At 35.6% G+C, this 19,504-nt stretch overlaps 1 protein-coding gene across 1 annotated transcript; it reads right to left on the bottom strand.

Moving 5' to 3' along the window:
* Positions 1-881: 881 nt before the first annotated feature.
* On the bottom strand, positions 882-18,541 carry LOC306884823 (type 2 phosphatidylinositol 4,5-bisphosphate 4-phosphatase-like). Its single transcript, XM_079441034.1, has 7 exons — positions 18,326-18,541; positions 12,487-12,635; positions 10,694-10,800; positions 9,641-9,764; positions 8,090-8,142; positions 4,259-4,349; positions 882-2,900 (listed from the first exon to the last, which is right to left on the bottom strand). Exons 1-7 carry the CDS (start codon positions 18,429-18,431, stop codon positions 2,757-2,759), a joined length of 774 nt encoding a protein of 257 aa, XP_079297160.1. The 5' UTR covers positions 18,432-18,541; the 3' UTR covers positions 882-2,756.
* Positions 18,542-19,504: the final 963 nt, after the last annotated feature.

The raw sequence follows: 19,504 nt of genomic DNA, 5'->3' as shown, positions 1-19,504 counted from the left end.
AGGCACCGAACCCCCAACTGCTCCCCGGGCGCCGCAGCATAAATGGCTGCCCACTGCTCCGGGTGTATGTTCACGGTGTGTGTGTGTTCACTGGTGTGTGTGTGTTCACTGGTGTGTGTGTGTGCATGTTGGATGGGTTAAATGCAGAACACGAATTCCAAGTATGGGTCACCATACTTGGCTGAATGTTACTTCACTTCACTTTTTTTTTGTTCAAAATAAAAAAAAAATGTTTGTTTTTGTTTAAATACTTGTGCTTTTTTTAAATTTAGTACTTTATTAATAAGAATACTTCATCCTGATCTTCAAATTCAAAAAGTTTTCACCCCCTGGCTCTTAATGCATCATGTTTCTTCTTGAGCAACCTTTTATAATAGTTGTCTATGAGTCCTTCAATTGTCATCAGTGTGAAAAGATGCATCTCTCAATCATAGTCACTGCTGGAAAACCAAAGGATTTGCAGGACCTGGAGGATTTTCTGAAGAACTGAAGTGAATAATAAATAATATACATTATAAATTCATTTTATGTAAAATATCTTATTCAGGACAGTACTAAATGAATAAAAAAATAACATGCATATTGTATGATCCCTCTTAGACTTTGCCAAAATAATTAACATTTTTCAGATTCTGTGAGGAGTGTGTAAACCTTTCAGCACAAGTGTATTTTTATTCATTTTGTGGCAAGATATGATTCGCCGTAAAGGAAGAGGTCTAGTCAGTGTATGCGAATAACAACAAGCGATGCCCTGTTGTCCGCTGCTTTAGGTGAACATGTTCACTCTAATGACAGCCTGACCTTTGAAAGACCATTTGGTGTTAGCTTCTTCCTGAATTACGTCACATGTCTGCATTAAACAGACACACAGAGCATTCCTGAATGATTTTAGCATTTTATTGAGAAATTATTGTTTTAAAAAGACCCAAGCCATATTCCAACTTGAACTACAGACTTTGTGTGCTCAGTTTCCTTCACTGGCTTGTCACATTCAGAACAAGTTTAGATAGTACAGCTATCTCCATTTGTCTTGACAAAATACTGAACTACTGTAAATGTAAGCTACAGCAATACTAGCAAGGTTGTGGTGAGTTGTGGAATTAGGTGGGTAGCAGTGGGGCGTTTACATTCTACACACAGGAAAGAGCACTAGACACATGGCGTAACACTTCCAGTGTGCCCTGTCAGTAACAGACTAACAAAACACTGTCTTTGAGTACAAAAGAATCAAATTAAAATCATGCACATGTCATTTCCCATTCACAAAGTGTCTGATCAGTGAGTTAAATGAAAGGAATATTTCAGGTTCAATACAAGTTAAGATCAAGGATTTGTGGCCACAAAAACAGTTTTCTTTAAATAGTTTAAAGGTTACAGTGAGTCTCTTAGAACGGAAGTGACTGGGGCCAATTTTGGAGTATTTAAAAGTAGAAACACGAAGCTTATAATTTCATAAATGCACTTACATTAATTCTTCCGCACAACGGTCATTTTTGAAGTTGTTTTAGGTGTTCTTTTGTCATTTGTATTATTTATTGCAAATACATTAATATTGTTATTCAGCAAGAACACATTAAAGATGAACTCAATTCTGTTTCAAATGTTTTGAACTTCCTATTCATATCATAAATATGAAAATAAAATGCATCACAGTTTCCACAAAAATATTAAGCAGCACAACTGTTTTCAAATCAGCATATTAGCATGATTTCTGAAGGATCATGTGACACTGTTGAGTATTGATGCTGAAAATTCAGCTTTGACATCACAGGAATAAATTACAGTTTTAAGTATATTCAAACAGAACATAGTTATTTGTAATTGTAATAGTATTTTATAATATTACCGTACTTACTGTATTTCTGATTAAATAAATTCAGCCTTTGTAAGATGAACTTTTTTCACATATAAAATCTTGCTGCTTAAATGTCTTGCTGTTATATACGACAGAATATTTGAATGTTTATGAATTGGTCCCATTTGCTTCCATTGCGTCAGCGCTTTTTTTGTTTGTACTGTCAAAATAATTTTTGTGCTAATCAATCAATATCATGACAAAAACGATCGAATGAGCTTAAGTTGCATTGAACCCAGAGTTCTGTTTTAGAGCTCCAGTGACTGTGTACATGCAGCTTGTCTTTTAAAGCAAGAAAAAATGCAAGATTATTGCTCACAGTGAGTTTGAGCAGGCTAAATGTGTTTGGAAATACTGCTAAATTTCATCAGAGGGAGATCCCTTAACGGACACTGAAAAAAAAAATGTTGGCACAGCATTTTAAGAACAGTTAAATATATCTGAACATGGCAGATAGTGCCACCGTGGGTGCTGGCAGGCTCTCTGAACACATAACATCTCTCAGCTCAGAATGGCTGTAGTAACTAGCAGCAACACAACAGAAGAATTGCATAAAATCGTAGTGCAATGGGCAAATTGTTCATAAAAGATCATCTCTTTTGGTCAAGTTGGTAACAAAATGCAGTACGTAAAATATGTTTGATATCCACCCACCATGACAATTCCAAGAGGCGTACCACGAATGGATTATTTGTATTATTTTTCTAATTTTTGAATCACTGATTTCACTTTAATTCCTCAAGCCATCATATTACGGGTTCAAATCAGTTACATCAGAGCTAATCAATAACTCAATCTGAAACATTTGCAGGTACCTAACCCCCCTGGATTCTTATGTTCTTGTAACCTGTTCAAATCAAGAGAAATCAAACACTAAGGACTTGAAGGATGGACGCTTTGTCTACGCAAAGGTGTTCTCTGGATAGCTGACTTTAATGGCACCCCAGTAGCAGGCCCGTACCAGACAGATGAGACCCAGGAGATACGCGAAGGCCCAGGACACGTAAGTAGCGTGGTAATGCCTGGCGAAGTCCTGAGTGCCAACCTGAGAGGAAAAACACAGGGATGAGATGAGCTAACAAGCATTGTTTATTAGTTCATATCCAGAGTCCAAAATGAACACCTGCCAAGTGTTAATTTGAGTGTTACTCTTTAGTTGGTTGGTAACTTTTTTTAGCAACTGCAACATAATATATGGCTTAAATCAAACTGTGAGAATGATCATCTGACCCTGATGTAAATTACAAGCGTGACTGAAATAAATCTGTTACTAAAGAAAACCGTGACTTCATGTCAGTGGAAAATATACAGTTTTCCACTGTGTATCCAGGAGAATTACAAAGTGTAATTAAATGACTAAGTGTATCCAGGAAGGTTTTTTGTTTTTATCCATACTGCCATGTAGAGAAACTCCTGTGGAGAACTTCCCACCAGAATACACTTCTAGGAACAAAATCATAGTGGGTCATTACATGACCGGTACAAGAACAGCTAATAAGAATAAATCATTTATATTCTTAGACTCCGTAAAACAAATAATACATTGCATATTTTTTATCTCCTTGTTGCATGTTTTATGTTTTCATTTTTTCCATCATTAGTTCTTTTTGTATAATTTTTGTTACATTAAAATATGGATGGAAAAGTTGAAGTTAAATGGAAAATATGCTTTGCCATTTTAGATGTTAAATGATCTAAATTTGCTCTTCTTAAAAAATGTAAGTATTAAAAAAATGATATTTTCATATAAACAAAAATTTATATTTTTATACATTGATTAAAAATACTTTTATACTGCTATATATATATATATATATAAAAAACTGTAATCCAAAATACAGTTTACACTGCTTTGGTGACATTTAAATATATCTACATATAAATATATATGCACAAATAAATATACAAACAGTATATACATAAATATATGTTTGGGGTCAGTAAGATATTTTAAAATATTTTTGAAAGAAGTCTCTTATGCTCACCAAGGCTGCATTTATTTGACCAAAATACAGTAAAACAGTAATATTATAAAATATTATTATAATTTTAAAACAACATTTCTATTTTTATATATTTTAAAATGCTATTTATTCCTTTATTTTTTATGATGCTGTCTTCAGTATCACATGATCCTTCAGAAATCACTTTAATATGCTGCTTTGCTGCTTATCAATGTTGAAAACAGTTGTGCTGCTTAATATTTATGTGTAAACTATGATGCATTTTATTTTTCAATTTTCTATTTTGAATAGAAAGTTCAAATGTTTATCTGCATCCTTGCTGAATTAAAGTATTAATTTCTTTAAAGAAAACCTTACTGTCCCCAAAAATTTGGACGGTAGAGAACACAATAAAATTTGTTATGACTATGACTATGAACACATACTAAACACTACTCACCGTTAAACCGATACCGATGAAAATGCAGATCATTCCTACTGTAATGTAGGCACAGCAGCGCCTTCTGGGTAAAGCACTGCCGACAGAGGATCTGAAGACAAAGATAGCACATGTGCTTAGTACTAGTGCTGCTTTAAACAGACCGCAAACTGACCACACACCTAATGTGGCGGTTTTATTGGGTTGTTTCAGTCTCAGTAGAGGTATAATGGTTTTATAGCATGAATTAGTCAGTGCTTGGCTTGCAACTCTACATAGGAAAAGCAGTTTGGAAAATGGAGTTTAATGGCTGCTACACAGAAAAACAAATATCCAAACTAGGCCTCATTTATAAAATGTTGCGCAGAAACCATCCTAAATTTGATCCTACAATCATCTTTCAAATATGTGTACGTGTGATTCATAGAATCACTTCTCTTTCAGATGTGAAATTATGAATCGCAAATGATCTTGAACTTGCACGCAACTGAATGGTTTTTAGCTCTTTGTCTTGTAAACAACTCCTAATTAATGTAATTAACATAAAAGATCAACGGTCATTGTCCAAATTCTTCAATTTAGAACAGCAAGCTGCAAGAACAGCTCACATTTGCAAAAATATGCAGTACTCCGACAAGAAAAAATGTCTGCTCAGACCCTGACGTGACGCTAAGCACTTTTCCACGTCAAAGACCATTTTTATAAATATGAGAGTTTTTGGGATGGATTTAAGCGCACGCACACTTTACGATCAAATCTGTGCATATGCACGCTTTATAAATGAGGCCCTGAAAGTAAACTACAATACACTGGAAAGAGACCGTGTCATTTATTTAAAGAGCATTTTTATATTTGTGACCCTGGACCACAAAACCAGTCTTAAGTCGCTGGGGTATATTTGTAGCAATTGACAAAATACATTGTATGGGTCAAAATTACAGATTTTTCTTTTATGCCAACAATTATTAGGATATTAAGTAAAGATCATGTTCCATGAAGATATTTAGTGAATTTCCTACTGTAAATATATCAAAACTTAATTTTTAATTAGTAATATGCATTGCTAAGAACTTCATTTGGACAACTTTAAAGGCGATTTTCTCAATATTTAGATTTTTTTGCACCCTCAAATTCCAGATTTTCAAAGAGTTGTATCTCCTAACAAATCACACATCAATGGAGAGCTTATTTATTCAGCTTTCAGATGATGTATAAATCTCAATTTCGAAAAATTAACCCTTATGACTGGTTTTGTGGACCAGGGACACATTTGTCTAACTTAAAATAGTGGTTTCAGGTTCAAACCTGTTCTGTTCAGTTTTCTAAAAAACAAAACTTTAGTTTGAATAGCATTTTTGCTTGACATTAGAGGGCTGATGTGCAGAACACATACTGGCTATTGCTTTACTGACTGATTATTTTTTAGTACATAACAGGAAATATGATGCATATTTTAAAAATATACCACAATAATCAATAAAGGGATAGTTCACCCAAAAATTAAAATCCTGTTATAATTTACTCAACCTCAAGTTGTTTCAACCCTGTGTAAGTGTACAGTATTTCTTCTGTTGAACACAAATGAAGATATTTTGAGAAAAAAAAAAAAAGAATTTGATGGCCCCCATCGACTTCCATAGTATTTTTTTCTATACTATGGAAGTTAATGGGGACCATCAACTGTTTGTTTACCCATATTTTTCAAAATATCTTGATTTGAGTTCAAAAGAAAAAGGAAACTCATACAGGTTTGGAATAACTTGACATAATCTTCATTTTTGGGTGAACTATCACTTTAAGCTTTTTTGAAATTGCGTTCATTTATAGTAAATAAATTAAATTAAACATTGACTAATGACATGTTTTTAGTTTTATTTTAAGTGAAAATTCTACTTTTATATTATAGCTAATTTAGCTTTTTTTGTGAACTCAAGTTTTAAAAAAAAAAAGATTATTCTAACCTAAATCAAGTACTATTTTGGTTTACGTCTAAAGAAAATATACAGTTTAAAGGGGTCATATGATGTTGCTAAAAAAACATTATTTTGTGTATTCAGTGTAATGCAATGTGTTTACGTGGTTCGAGGTTCAAAAAACATTATTTTCCACATACTGTTCATTATTGTTGCTCCTCTATGCCCCGCCTTTCTGAAACGCGCCGATTTTTACAAAGCTCATCGTTCTGAGAAGTGAGGCGTGCTCTGATTGGCCAGCTATCCAGTGCGTTGTGATTGGCCGAATACCTCAAGCGTGTGACGGAAATGTTACGCTACTTACCATGTTGGGATGCCGTGTCCCGGCGCGACGAGACTAAAACAGTAAAAACCCATTATAAACGAGGCATTTGTTGCATTCAGTGAGGATACAATTACTGATTATAATGACTCATATGCTCTTTTTACGTGTTGCGCCACGCTGCGTAAGCAGTACCATGTCTGCATTTGTGATCGGAGAAACCCCAAACAAGCACTACTCTACACTGCTCAAAACTCGCGTTTGAATAGTCAGTAGCAAATTCTTTTAATATTGAAACATACTTACAGGCTGTGAGTCAGAAGCAGCATAATGTCCTTGCGACGTTGGAATTACCCCACTTTATAGTGTTCACATCACAGCCATTCATAGTGTTCACATTGTAGGCTACAGAAAGGCTATGTTCAGGAAATAGTCTTCTGTAAAATGCGCTGCACACACTCGAATATTTGCGTTGTACTGTTCTGGAACAGAGTTGTAAATATAACTTAACCACTGATTTGTAGTTGTGTACTCATTTGGAAAGCCAAACAAAGTACTTTCGCTTTCACAACAAAACACACAGCGTCTCCAGACATGGCGGCAGCAACAATACTAAAGTGTGACGCCTTCTTTCTTTGCGTATATGTGATTATATATATATATATTATGATTATATGAAACTTTAATCTTTGCAACTTTACAGATCTTATCTATGCACACACAGCTTGTAACACTCCAAAGACAAAGGAAAACATGAAATCGCATCATATGACCCCTTTAAGTATGGTATAGACTTTATAATAAATGTGTTTTTTTAACTTTCTTTGAATCTGTTTGTCTTTGGAAGATAAACATTTTGAGGACTTTTTAAGAACTTAACCTAAATATAATTGGAGAAAAACTAATAAATTTGGCTCAACAAATTTCATTTTAATAGCATTTTTTTTAAAAAGTTGGTTCAAAATATAATTTTTATTCCACTGTACCGGGCCTTTGAGATCTCTCACTTGGCTCAGCACAGAGCCCTCGGCTGGCAGACAAACTCTTGTAGTCACATGGTCTGCTCTTTTTCTTGTTTGAGGGCCATTAAGTCTTACCATGACCCTTCACATGCCTCTCATGTGATGGGATTTTCAAACATTCTTCTAGAATCACGGCAAATCAGATAGCTTGAGGTGCTTAATTTCAACCCTTCTGCTGCTGGTATCTCCTTCTCTGCCTCTTCCATCCCTCTGCATTCAAGTGGAAATCTGTGCTTTGGGAAACTCAGCTCCATTCACGTGTGCTGCAACATCTGTTGTCATAACTCTCCCTCGCAGCGCCACTAGCGTGCAGGGCTCATGTTTCAGTATGTCAGCATGATACGCTCGCTGTCTCAGGTGACTGGCAGACTGGCATCACATTGCCTCCCTCTCTAACTGGAACTCGCCAGGGTTTATTTACTTTCACTTCTACAAACGGTCCAGTACAAACTCAAGCCTGACCTCCGGCTAGTAACGCACAGCACACACTGACATTTACGACATTTCTCCTGAGAACGGCACATCACTGGTGGAGTATTGCCACAGACATCACATTTTTGATGTACAAATATTATGACAAATGATGGCAACTCACATTTTTTTGCAATGCGGGCACTTGGCCAGTGTATTGAATCGGAGCTCCATCCACTGCAAAAACAAGGAGAGTTGAGAAAGTGGTTACTTCTAGAGTAAGCAAACACACAGCAGGACAAATCCTTTTCAAATCTACACCAAACTTGATTCCACCGGTCAGTGCATAACATTCAATATTAGTTTAAATGGCTACTCATAAATTATTCAAATAACTAGCAAATCTTTTGGAAAGGATTTCAGTGAATAAATTGACACGAATAAAAGAATATATTAGGAGAGTTAGTGGATTTAACCCTGTACAAAGGCAAGCAAAAAGCAGTAAAAAAAAAAAAAAAGATCTCACAAAAAACATGTAAACTACATTTTTCTGTTGCTGCATCTTGCCTCTGTAGGCTGCAAGGAGTTATGATCATTTGAGTCACAGGGCTCCAGACAAAAATATACTAAAATGACATGACAAGACCAAATGACTTTAAGTTGACAAATTACAGAATTGCTGAGTTCACTGAGTTCATAGCATCTTACTTTAGTTATTAACAGTCAGTGGATGAAATGAAGATTCAGTATATGGAAATATGAAATAGTATATGAAATTATAAAATACGCTACCAGTCATAAGCTTTGAAACAGTAAGCTTTTTCATGTTTTTTTTTTAATACATTTTTTTAATAATTTAATAATAGGCTTGGTGAGCAGAAGGGAATAATTTAAAAACATAAAAAATCTTACTGTTCAAAAACTTTTGACTGGTAGTGTATATAAATGTAATACATTTTAATTTGAGTTTATTTTTCAGTCTGGAGCCCTGGAATCATGTATTTCTAATTAGTTTGCCATTCTGTCAGTTCCACCAGCTGAGAAGGTGGCAGTGTATTAGGACCTTGAAAAGATCAGAGGGGGCGCGAATAGCCAGGCCTGAGGAAGACTGGGAGCACTCATCATCATCATCATCGCTGCCCTACACAGCAGGGGCATCACAGGACACTAAGAACATGTGCACTAGAACAACTCTACACCACATGTACACTACCCTACAAAAGTCTGAGGTCAGGAAGATTTTTTAAAAGAAAGAAATGAATACTGTTATTCCGCAAGGACTCATTAAATTGAAAATGACAGTAAAGACATTTATAATGATACAAATAATTTTGCTCTTTAAACCTTTTCTTTATCATAGAATGTACCACGGTTTGCACAAAAAATATTAAGGGTCACAATTATTTTTTTATATTTATAATAATAAGAAATGCTTCTTGAGCAGAAAGGATCATGTGACATTGAATACTGGAGTAATGATGCTAAAAATTCAGCTTTAACATTACAGGAATAAACTCCATTTTATTCAAATGGAAAGCAATTATTGAAATATTACTAATATTTCCCAATATTACTTTTTAAATAAATGTAGTCTTGGTGACCTTACTGACCTCAAGCTTTTGAATGGTAGTGCAAATGCATTCACAGATCTTCTCTGCTTTGCACATACTGACACGGGAAGAAATATTACAGTAGGTCAAAGATGAAATATTAATATAAAGATGTGAGACCGTACAAGGAATGTGTTGCCGCAGTGGCCGCAGACCACGCGCATGCCCTCAGGCTGGACTGGCAGAGCTGGCTGGGCGGGCTGCTCCTCTGGGATCACCATCACAGGACTCAGGTTGATGATCCGTCTGCTGGGGGCCCAGAAAAACAATGTCAGTTTTTCACTTTCTACATATTGTAAGTTAATTATTAACGCTATTAAGTATGTATCTTGTTTGATAACCCAAACCTATCCCTAAATTATTAATATGATCAAAACTATGTTGCAAACGCTGTTGTACAGAACCTACTACATGTTGTCTGTCATCTAATTAATAGTTTATGCATTTTTAGAAAATAAAAGACCTTTAGTATATTTTGAAATTTAGTATAAATGTAAAAAACAAAGGTTGTGGTACTTGTGTCTTTTAGCTGAAAGTGGCAAAAACCTTAATTATTTTTATATTTGTAATATTTCAGGATGGACACTTACTAGACTGAGGTTTACTTGATTATCTATACATCTTTTTTTTTTTTTAAATCATGTTATAATGTGAATATCAAACACAATACATCAGGCTTTTGTGGAACATTTATTTGTTAATTTCTCAGTCATCATTGTATTATATTGCATTATATGTTTTGCCCCACAGTAAAAACTACAGAGTTTTGATCATAAAACTAAGCATTTAAATACCATCTAAGACAGAATACTGTGAGATATAGCGTGACAACTGATATTTATATGCTTTTTATGTAAGCAGTCTTTTATAATACTGTTATAAAAATCAAGGTTCAATCAACTTTTTCACTTCATCAAATTAGATTTTTTATCTGTCAGCCTTTTTACAGTGATTTCCCATAATTCTCACAGCTGTTCTTTCACTACAATAATTCTATAAATGCTCAGACTGCTTTGTAAAAGCATATGAAATGTTTTGACATAGTGCTAAGTGCAAACTCAAAAGAGCACTGCTTGTTTGAGCGTTTATGATAATGCACATCCGCAGTAATACACTGCTGCAGATCCCATAACACATACTGACTAAATGACCCTCTGAAGTGTGTCTTTAACACTTACCAGTTGGGCCGAGGGCATCCTATCCTCCTAGATGTGTCTTTACAGATTAGCAGGCAGTTGCAAGGACATCTAACATATTTCTTTCCTGTTGGTGGATTTTTTATAGGCTGTTAAAAAAACAGACACATCATGTTTCAGACGGGACCATGTAATATGCATGCCTTAATATAATAAATCTCCCTTACTGCTCTTGCTTAAGCATTCTTCTGTAAAAAACCAACAACACTTTATGTAATAATTCTATTATTATAGGGACTAGTCTGGCAACCTTAATCAATCTAGACAGAGCAACCTTTTAATACATCTTATTGAGGTCAGGTCTGCATAGGAATTTATGAAATCTGAATCGAGCTGAAGGTTGAATGTAATGCAACACATACTGTATACACACTAAACTAATCTGAAATAGAGCCGCTTGAAGCCCTTTAAAATCAAACAAAACATCATGATTTTGCTGTTATGTGAATCAGGTGACTCTGGAGTAAAGATTAAGCATCCACTGTTCATGTGAAGTGTTTCTCATGCAGACAATTCAATAACACTGCAATCCAACCCTCTTGAGCACACAACACTTATGGGTATGTACGTGGATCCTTCATCCCAAACACAATTACTTGTAGGCTCTATAAGGCTGCGAGGACTGTATTGTGGACTAAATTGATCCATTATTCACTGATAAACTTCACCTCCACTAAAGCTTGTGTCTAGTCTGCATTCACAAACTTGTGTTATGAACAACTGCTAATACTTTTGCAACTGTGACCTTTTTGAATCTGAATATGAAAGCAGCAAATACATCAGGTTCAAAGAAAGAGACAAAAGAGAGCACATTTTAGCTGTTTATGGTTGTCGACCTATATCATAGCTTGCTGCATTTATTAACTGATATGCAATCAGGTGTGCATGAATCAGTTACTTTAAAGCTATAAATATAGCTCAATCAATGAGAATTTAAAGTTGTAACATTCCGTTTTAGAGAGTTTGTTTTCAGCCTTTGTTTATAAATTAGGTGTATTATAATGTGAATCTGAATTTGTTAACATTCTTTTTTTTTTAACATTTATCAAGTTCCAAATAAAAAGATAAATGAGGCGAAGATCCTATACAAAAGTTTGAGGTCAATAAGATTTTTTATATTCTTGAAAGACGTCTTATATGTTCACCAAGGCTGCATTTATTTGATAAAATATATCAAAAATAGAATCATTGTGAAATATAATTACAGTTTAAAACAACTGTTTTCTATTTGAATATGTTGTAATATGTAATTTATTCCTGTGATGGTAAAGCTGAATTTTCAGCATCATTACTTCTACAGTCTTCAGTGTCACATGATCCTTCAAAAATAATTCTAACATGCTGACTTGCTACTCAAGAAACATTTCTTATTATTATTAATGTTAAAAACATTAATGTTGTGCTGCTTAATATTTTTGTGGAAACCACAATACTTTTTTTTCAGGATTCAAATAGAAATTTCAAACAGATGTCGCTAAACAGATGTATTCATTTCTTTCAAAAACCCCAAACCTTTGAACGATAGTGTATATTCCATTAACGTATTCAATTCACTGGATTAGAGAAATATAGGCCTCACCACATGGTTCTTTAATATTATTCTTCATTCAATTTTGGGTATTTACTACAATACCATCAAATCGTACCATAAAAGTATGCATTAACTTGTGATACAGGCTTTTAATTATACTGCCCACCCCTAAAAAAGGAAGGAGCCAGATGAAGGACTAAAGCTGTGCATGAATAAGCTGAAGCCGCAGTTGGGGGTCTCTTACCGTGGCCTCATTGCAGACGGTGCACTTCACCACATGCTGATGGAGCTTGCCATCCAGAGTTATAAGAGACTGGCACACTCGACAGTTAATGACAGGAACTCCCCCTGCATCTGGACTGGCGATGGCTGTGTAGGGTGGAGGTAATTCAGCTGCAGAGGGACAGAAACCAGCATGCAGTCTGTCAGTGTTGCATGACTACTACATTAATGATACTACACTCTTAAAACGAAAGGTTTCAAAAGGGGTTTTAGCAGTGATGCCATAGAAAAAACATTTTTGGTTCTCCACAGAACCTTTCAGTGAACATTTCTCAAAAGAACCAATTTTCTTAGTGGAAGAACCCTTTTCCACTTTAAAGAACCTTCTGTGCAATAGAAAGATTCCATGGATGTTAAAGGTTCTTCATGGAACTATAGATACCGATAAAGGAGTGTATTGTTTGTTACAGATTTACATAAGCTAACTTGAGTAGTGCAAGATACAGCAGAAATTACATATTGTATTACCAGTTTGGGTAAGTTAATAATGTACAGTTAGCCGGTCATTTTTGCTAAATAAACCCAGACAGGGTGAGGGTCAGGTTTTGCATCACCCTTAAGAGGTTTATTTTGCCATAATGACCAGCTCAGTTCCATTACTCCATGCATTATTCCACATTATTACAAGGCTATTTAGCAAATATATAAATGGGCATGAAGTATTTATTTGAATTCAAATTATTTCATTACGTGAGAAGAACGAGACCACAGAACAATAATACACATAATTATGCACTAATTTGTTTTAATGAGATAAAGGTCAGCAGCCATTATACAAAATATTCTAGTATTCTAGAGAGCCGTGTAATAAGCAATGATACTTATTTGTTGAATAATAAAACCTCAGAAATAAATCAAACAACTGTGTCTAGACAGGCCTTCTTGTCTTTAGAGCTAGAATTCACTAATATATGTTATATTTCTATTATAAATGTGTCTCGCTTTGAGTCCCATTCAACGGACCCAAAAATGCAGATTCACTGTGTTTAGCAATAAGTGCATCCACACTTTCAATTACTCCCTCACATCCATTGTACAGTAGCTGGGCCATCAGCCAAACCCTGCACTCGGTCTCCGCTTGTCTTCAATATTACTGAAATTCAGAGCTCAGCCACTGCGTATTCTCAGTGAAATTAAGACATGTTACTTCTGCTGTCTGTCACTTCTCATTCTGAGGTCACGCTGGCCAACGACACAGTCATATTGCAGCCATATTGAACATGTGACACCACAGCAAAAACAACTGACAGCAGCTCTGGCCCCATGACCTCCCTCAGCTGTCAGGGATCATCCATCTCTCTCTATGAGATGCTGCAGGACACCAAACACACATACTTGATCTGAGATATTTTATCATATGTATTGTTCATAAGTTAAAATATCGTCCTAATAAAGAAAAAAGTCCCTTGAGGATGAATAAAATCACATTGTTTTGATACTACTACTTAGAGAACAAGCTCTAAAATATATAATAATGGAAAACTAGGTTGCGCAAAAAAAAAAAAAAACTGATTTTTTTTTTTGCATTTTACTCCAAATATTATTATATAATATGATCCTGTTCAAAATTGCAATTTTTTTAATTGTTGCTTGGATTTTATAATGTTTTTGAAAGATGTCTTTTGCTGCATTTGTTTGATCAAAAATACATTAAAACAGTAATATTATGAAATATTATTACAATATAAAATAATTGTTTTCTATTTTATTTATTCCTGTGATTCAAAGCTGAATTTTGTCTTCAGTGTCACACGATTCTTCAGAAATCCTTCTAATATGCTGATTTGCTGCTCAAGAAACATTTATTATTATTATCAGTGTTGAAAACAGCTGTGCTGCTTAATAGTTTCTGAAAACCATGATACATTTTGTTTTTAGGACTCTTTGATGGACAGGAAGTTCAAAAGAACAGCATTTATTTAAAAAAAAAATCTTCCATAACATTATAAATGTCTTAACTGTCACTTTTGTAATGTAATCAATAATGCATCTTTGCTGAATAAATGTATTCATTTCTTTCAAAACAAAAAAAAAATCTTACTGACCTCAAACTTTTGAGTGGTAGTGTATACTTTATCATAAATGATGTTTAGCGTGATTCAGTGATTCAGAAACACTCTGAGGCTAAAGGAGTGTATTGTTTTCATTTTCTCATTTTAACAGCAAAGCATCCTATTAAACTAGTATGGTAGGAGTTATTTAAACTTATGGGCCTGTTCTACCTGCAAGCCATTGCTGATGATATCAAGAACTTCAGCTGTCAGTCCTATGATGAGTATGTATTTCTTCTCCCTCCACTTATATTCCTGTAGTATAATTTTAATGTTGCCATGAAATTGCTCTCCAGCCATTCTCTGACTGACAGCTTATGCTACAGGTCTTTCTCGTTTCGAAGATTTGTTTCTTTGTTTCCATGTTGTTTAATGGGCTCTCTGCAGAACAGACAAGGAAAGACAAGGATCAGAACATGCACTCCTAAAAAATAAAGGTGCTTAAATGGCTCTTCACAGTGATGCCATAGAAGAACTATTTTTGGTTTCACAAAGAACCATTCAGTCAAATCTCTTTCTTACCTTTTTATAATCTGAAGAACCTTCTTTCGCCAACAAAGAACCTTCTGTGAAACAGAAAGGTTCTTCAGATGTTAAAGGAACCATTTAGGCAAAAAGGCTCTTCTATGGCATTGTGAAGCACCTTTATTTTTAAGCGTGTGGCACAAACTGAACCTGCTTGAACCTATGTTACGAAAACAGCTGTGTCATGAACAAGTATTGTGCAACTTTGCTTTTTTTTAAAGGTGAAGTGTGTAATTTCTGCACCAATAGCAGCACCAAACCAAACGTCAAAAATAATTGAATAAACATTCCTTCCCAAACTCACACCATTGGTTTTATGTTGCTGTGTCAGGATGATCAAACAAACAATTCAATGCTGTGAGACGCAGTATTTAGAGTATTACTCAAAACATTATTAGCCTTTAAGGAACAAAAATCACTCTGTATTGTTTTCAGTAGATTATAAAAATTAGTCTGAAGTTGCTGCTGTCTCACGTGCTTGGTAGTTGTGTACATTGAAGTAGGGGTTCATGCCGACAGTTCATAAGCAGATATCCTTATGCCTCACACACTAATATAGCATATAGCGTCTCTCCAGGTGCAGATGGAAAGCACAGGTCTCATTTCTCTGACACCATCCTGCACTGTTTGTAAGATGAGAGGCCTTTTCCCAACCCCGGAGCCTCCAGACAGCTGTTATTGCAGCTGATGTCTCTGTCCGTCTTACTATCATGTTTAAAATCAGAGAGAGGTTATGCACCCCATGTGTAGCAGAGATTAGCATGCATTGACAATAGTGAATATGAGAGTGTGCATAAATCAGTAAACCCCTTAATCCATAATCTGCCTCTGTATTAATAATGTACAAAACTGCATTACTTTATACTGATATTACAAACTTGCGGCACTATAATAGTTCTATCTCAATTATCTTTGCAAGCCAAAATTGTAATTGACAACAACATTTGATTACTTGCCCAGGCCTAAGGCAAAGTTGATCCAGTCCTCCTGCCCATCCCTAGACCTTCAAGAGTTTCAGTCAACTAATATTTGTTTATCTTGCGAGATGCTTGAAGAAATGACATGACATCACCAGCTGAGAGAGCAATATTTGGTCTGGTTTTCACCTCGGAGGACTGATCACATATCACTAAAATAAAACCCATTCAGTGAATGTCATGCAGACAAGGTCAAAGCTTTCTTATGCTTTGTTCTACTCAGTCTAATGGCACAGAGCATGGTTAAAGACCATGCAGACTGTAACTTTCACAGTTCTACTCTTATAGGGTTTGATGCACACAGGTGTTTCCAATAAATGCAGCTTTGGCTTCCAAATGCAACTGCAGAATAAACATCAGTCTCAGCAATGTTGTGCACATACTCCAGTCCAGCTCAGCCGTTCCTCCCCCAACAGGACAGACTAATCCCTCTCTTAGACTCAGTGGGTGAACGCTCGTGGTCAAAATAGCAAAAGAAACCATAATCCAGGGGTTTAAAATGCTAGGCCAGATAATAATGCTAGAGTACATAGTTTAGCACACATAGTTTACACCGCCCACACCACCTGATCATGGTACTTCATGGTAATAAAACCATTATGAATAATGAGATAAAGTGTAAACGCATCATTACAATAAAAATTTAAATATTTTTCTGCTAATCAGGAAGTGCAATATAGGTAGATTTACAAAAGAGCAAATATGGGTTGACAGACTGTTTAGTAGGGAGACATTTGGTCAATTTGGGATTCATTCCTTTGTTTTAAAATATTTTTTAAAACATCCAGAATCGCTATAATTAAATAGTATTTGCTTATATCAAATAGGTTATATGTCAGCATGGCTCTTTTCTTCTCAGTATCTGCCAATAAAAAAACTCTATTGATTATCTATGTCTGTTTAGTGGGTTCATGTGGAAATCTGATGCCCACTTTTCCTCATGAATGTGTCCTTAAACAGTCTTTGGGGGTCTTATTTATCAGTTGGTTTGAAAATCTGAGAGAACTTTAATTCACAGAGACCTCATTTCTTCAGTTCACATCACAAAACTGGTTTTACTATTAAATATGTAAAAAAATGTGTAATATATATAATAATAGTATGTAAAACAGTAGGACTATAGTATGTAAAATATACCATCAAATGGGCTTTGCTACTTATTCATACTTGCAAAAGGTGGAACTGTCCAATTTTTGGCATCCTCACTTGGATTTGATGTCTCATTACAGCCTGGCAATCAAATACACAACCAATTATTCATGATTAGAGGAAACGAAAGTAAAAGTCTGGAAATCAATCATTGAAAACCCCATATTAATTGACCACTATGCTGTCTGGAGGACCTGCCTGTATATCTATGGTGGCTCTGCTAATAATCCCCGAGAAAAATAATTATGGTTACATTTTATTTTAAGGTGTCCTCATTACAGTATAATTTCACAAATAAGTACTGAGTAACATTAATTAACAACATATACACTTACTATAGGGTTAGGATTAGTCGCCTGTATTTATGCATAATTTACTGTTGTCTCTATAGTAGCTACATGTAACAATGACACTAAAATATAGTGTCACCAGCATTACAGTAGCAAACTAAGAATTTGTATAAACATACCTTCAAAAACAAAAACTGCACACTCTTCAAACCAAAACGTTGATATTTAGGCTACAAAGTGAATGTGCATCTTTCCTTGTGTCTCCTCTTTGTTGTTTACTATTAGCAGTATGTCTTATGTAGGAATAAAGAAGTGTTTGATGAATTATATAATGTTTATAGAATCTATATACTGTGGTCTGGGCCTATATGATAGGAACTGGCACTTATAGAGGTCTATGAAATGTAAGCAAAACATCTCTAGCAAGCGAAATGTCACCCGCCTCATCTTAAATGCAGCAACCTCGAAATATCCATACAAATCTGCACTGCAGCCGGCTGAACCGGTGACAGTCGACCATCGTTTAATAACCGATAAATCAGAATGTTTAGCTACTAACTAGCTTAAAATTCGACACAATGTGTCCTTGTCCAAGAATGCAACATTTTGCACCCATCACATGAGGCTGCGATGGCACTATCAGGCAGATTGAGGCCCGTTCTTCTGGCACGACCATCTGAGCTGTTATTCCTTGTCGTCTGCAAACAATGTATCATATGAAACGGGCTGCAGGCTGCTACAGATCCCCGCTCACTACTATACGCCCTAAATGATTCAGCACTCCTCCGTCTGTCACAATGCACATTTACCTCTCGGGCTCTGGTCCTGCAGGTACGGCGGAGCGGTGGGCGTGACATTCCCCGAGTTCGGTGCTGACAACAGCGGGGATCGTTCATCCATACCATCGGAGGCCATTATATCAGTAGGTCAGCACGGAGCAGCAGCGGCAGCGGCGAATGGTGGTGGTCTCCGTCCGCTGGTCTGAACTCTGAAGAGGGGCACTGAGACTGAGCTCCAGGCAGGGCAGCGGAGAGGCGGAGTCAAAGACGTATGCGGGAGGATGAGAAATCACTGCTGGACCGGATGGGATCTCCCTCCCTTCTACCTCCACTGTTTTTCCCGATCGAGTCTATTCATTTGACCTTGTAAAGGTGTATTTGCTCATCACGGAGAAATGTTTATGTTCTGTCCTGAATCCCACTCCTTCATAGGTCATACTGGACGATAGTGCCAGAAGGAAAATTGCTTGTTCGGTATTTACAGAGCCTGGGGCCAGCTGTATAAACATAGCCACTATGTCAAGACTGTGCCTTAAGAACTAGTTTGATCAACTAGCAGTTAACCAAGTGATAATCAGTCTTACTTTTCACAATCAAATTAGACCAATCTACCATTTTATGTTACTGACTTTACAAATTTATGACCAGTCTCGAAGAAACATACCCCCGGTTTCACAAACAAGGCTTAAACCTAGTCCTAGACTAAAATGTAAATCTGAGCTGTTTCAGCTGAAAGAAACTTGCACTGACTGATCTTAAAACAAATCAGTGCCTTTGTTTTGTCTTTAGATGCACACCAGTAATGTTTGTTCTAAGGCACGTTTATAAAATTAATTAAAGGTCCTAATTGAACAATGTCCTAATCCTGGCTTAGTCTAAACCCCGTCTGTGAAACCGGGCCATGGACGGATAAATGAATGAATGGATGGATGAATGGATGAATGAATGAATGAATGAATGAATGAATGAATGAATGGATGGATTTTAAGACTAGTCTAAGCAATTTATGCAACTGACACCCGATTCTATAATTCTAATTCTTACAGTTTAATATTTAATATCATATATTCAAACACAAAACTAAATGAACTAAAGTGAACACCTATAGGTCACTAAAGTGTCTGAAAAAACTTAAAAAAAAAAAAAAAAAAAAAGAAAAAAAAAAAAGAAAAGTACTACAACAAAAAAGAAAAAAAGATCAGAACATAA

Source organism: Barbus barbus, assembly GCF_936440315.1.
Source record: "Barbus barbus genome assembly, chromosome: 19".
NCBI lineage: Eukaryota > Metazoa > Chordata > Actinopteri > Cypriniformes > Cyprinidae > Barbus > Barbus barbus.
Note: the sequence above shows the minus strand (reverse complement) of the source record. Positions and strands in the feature narration are given on the sequence as shown.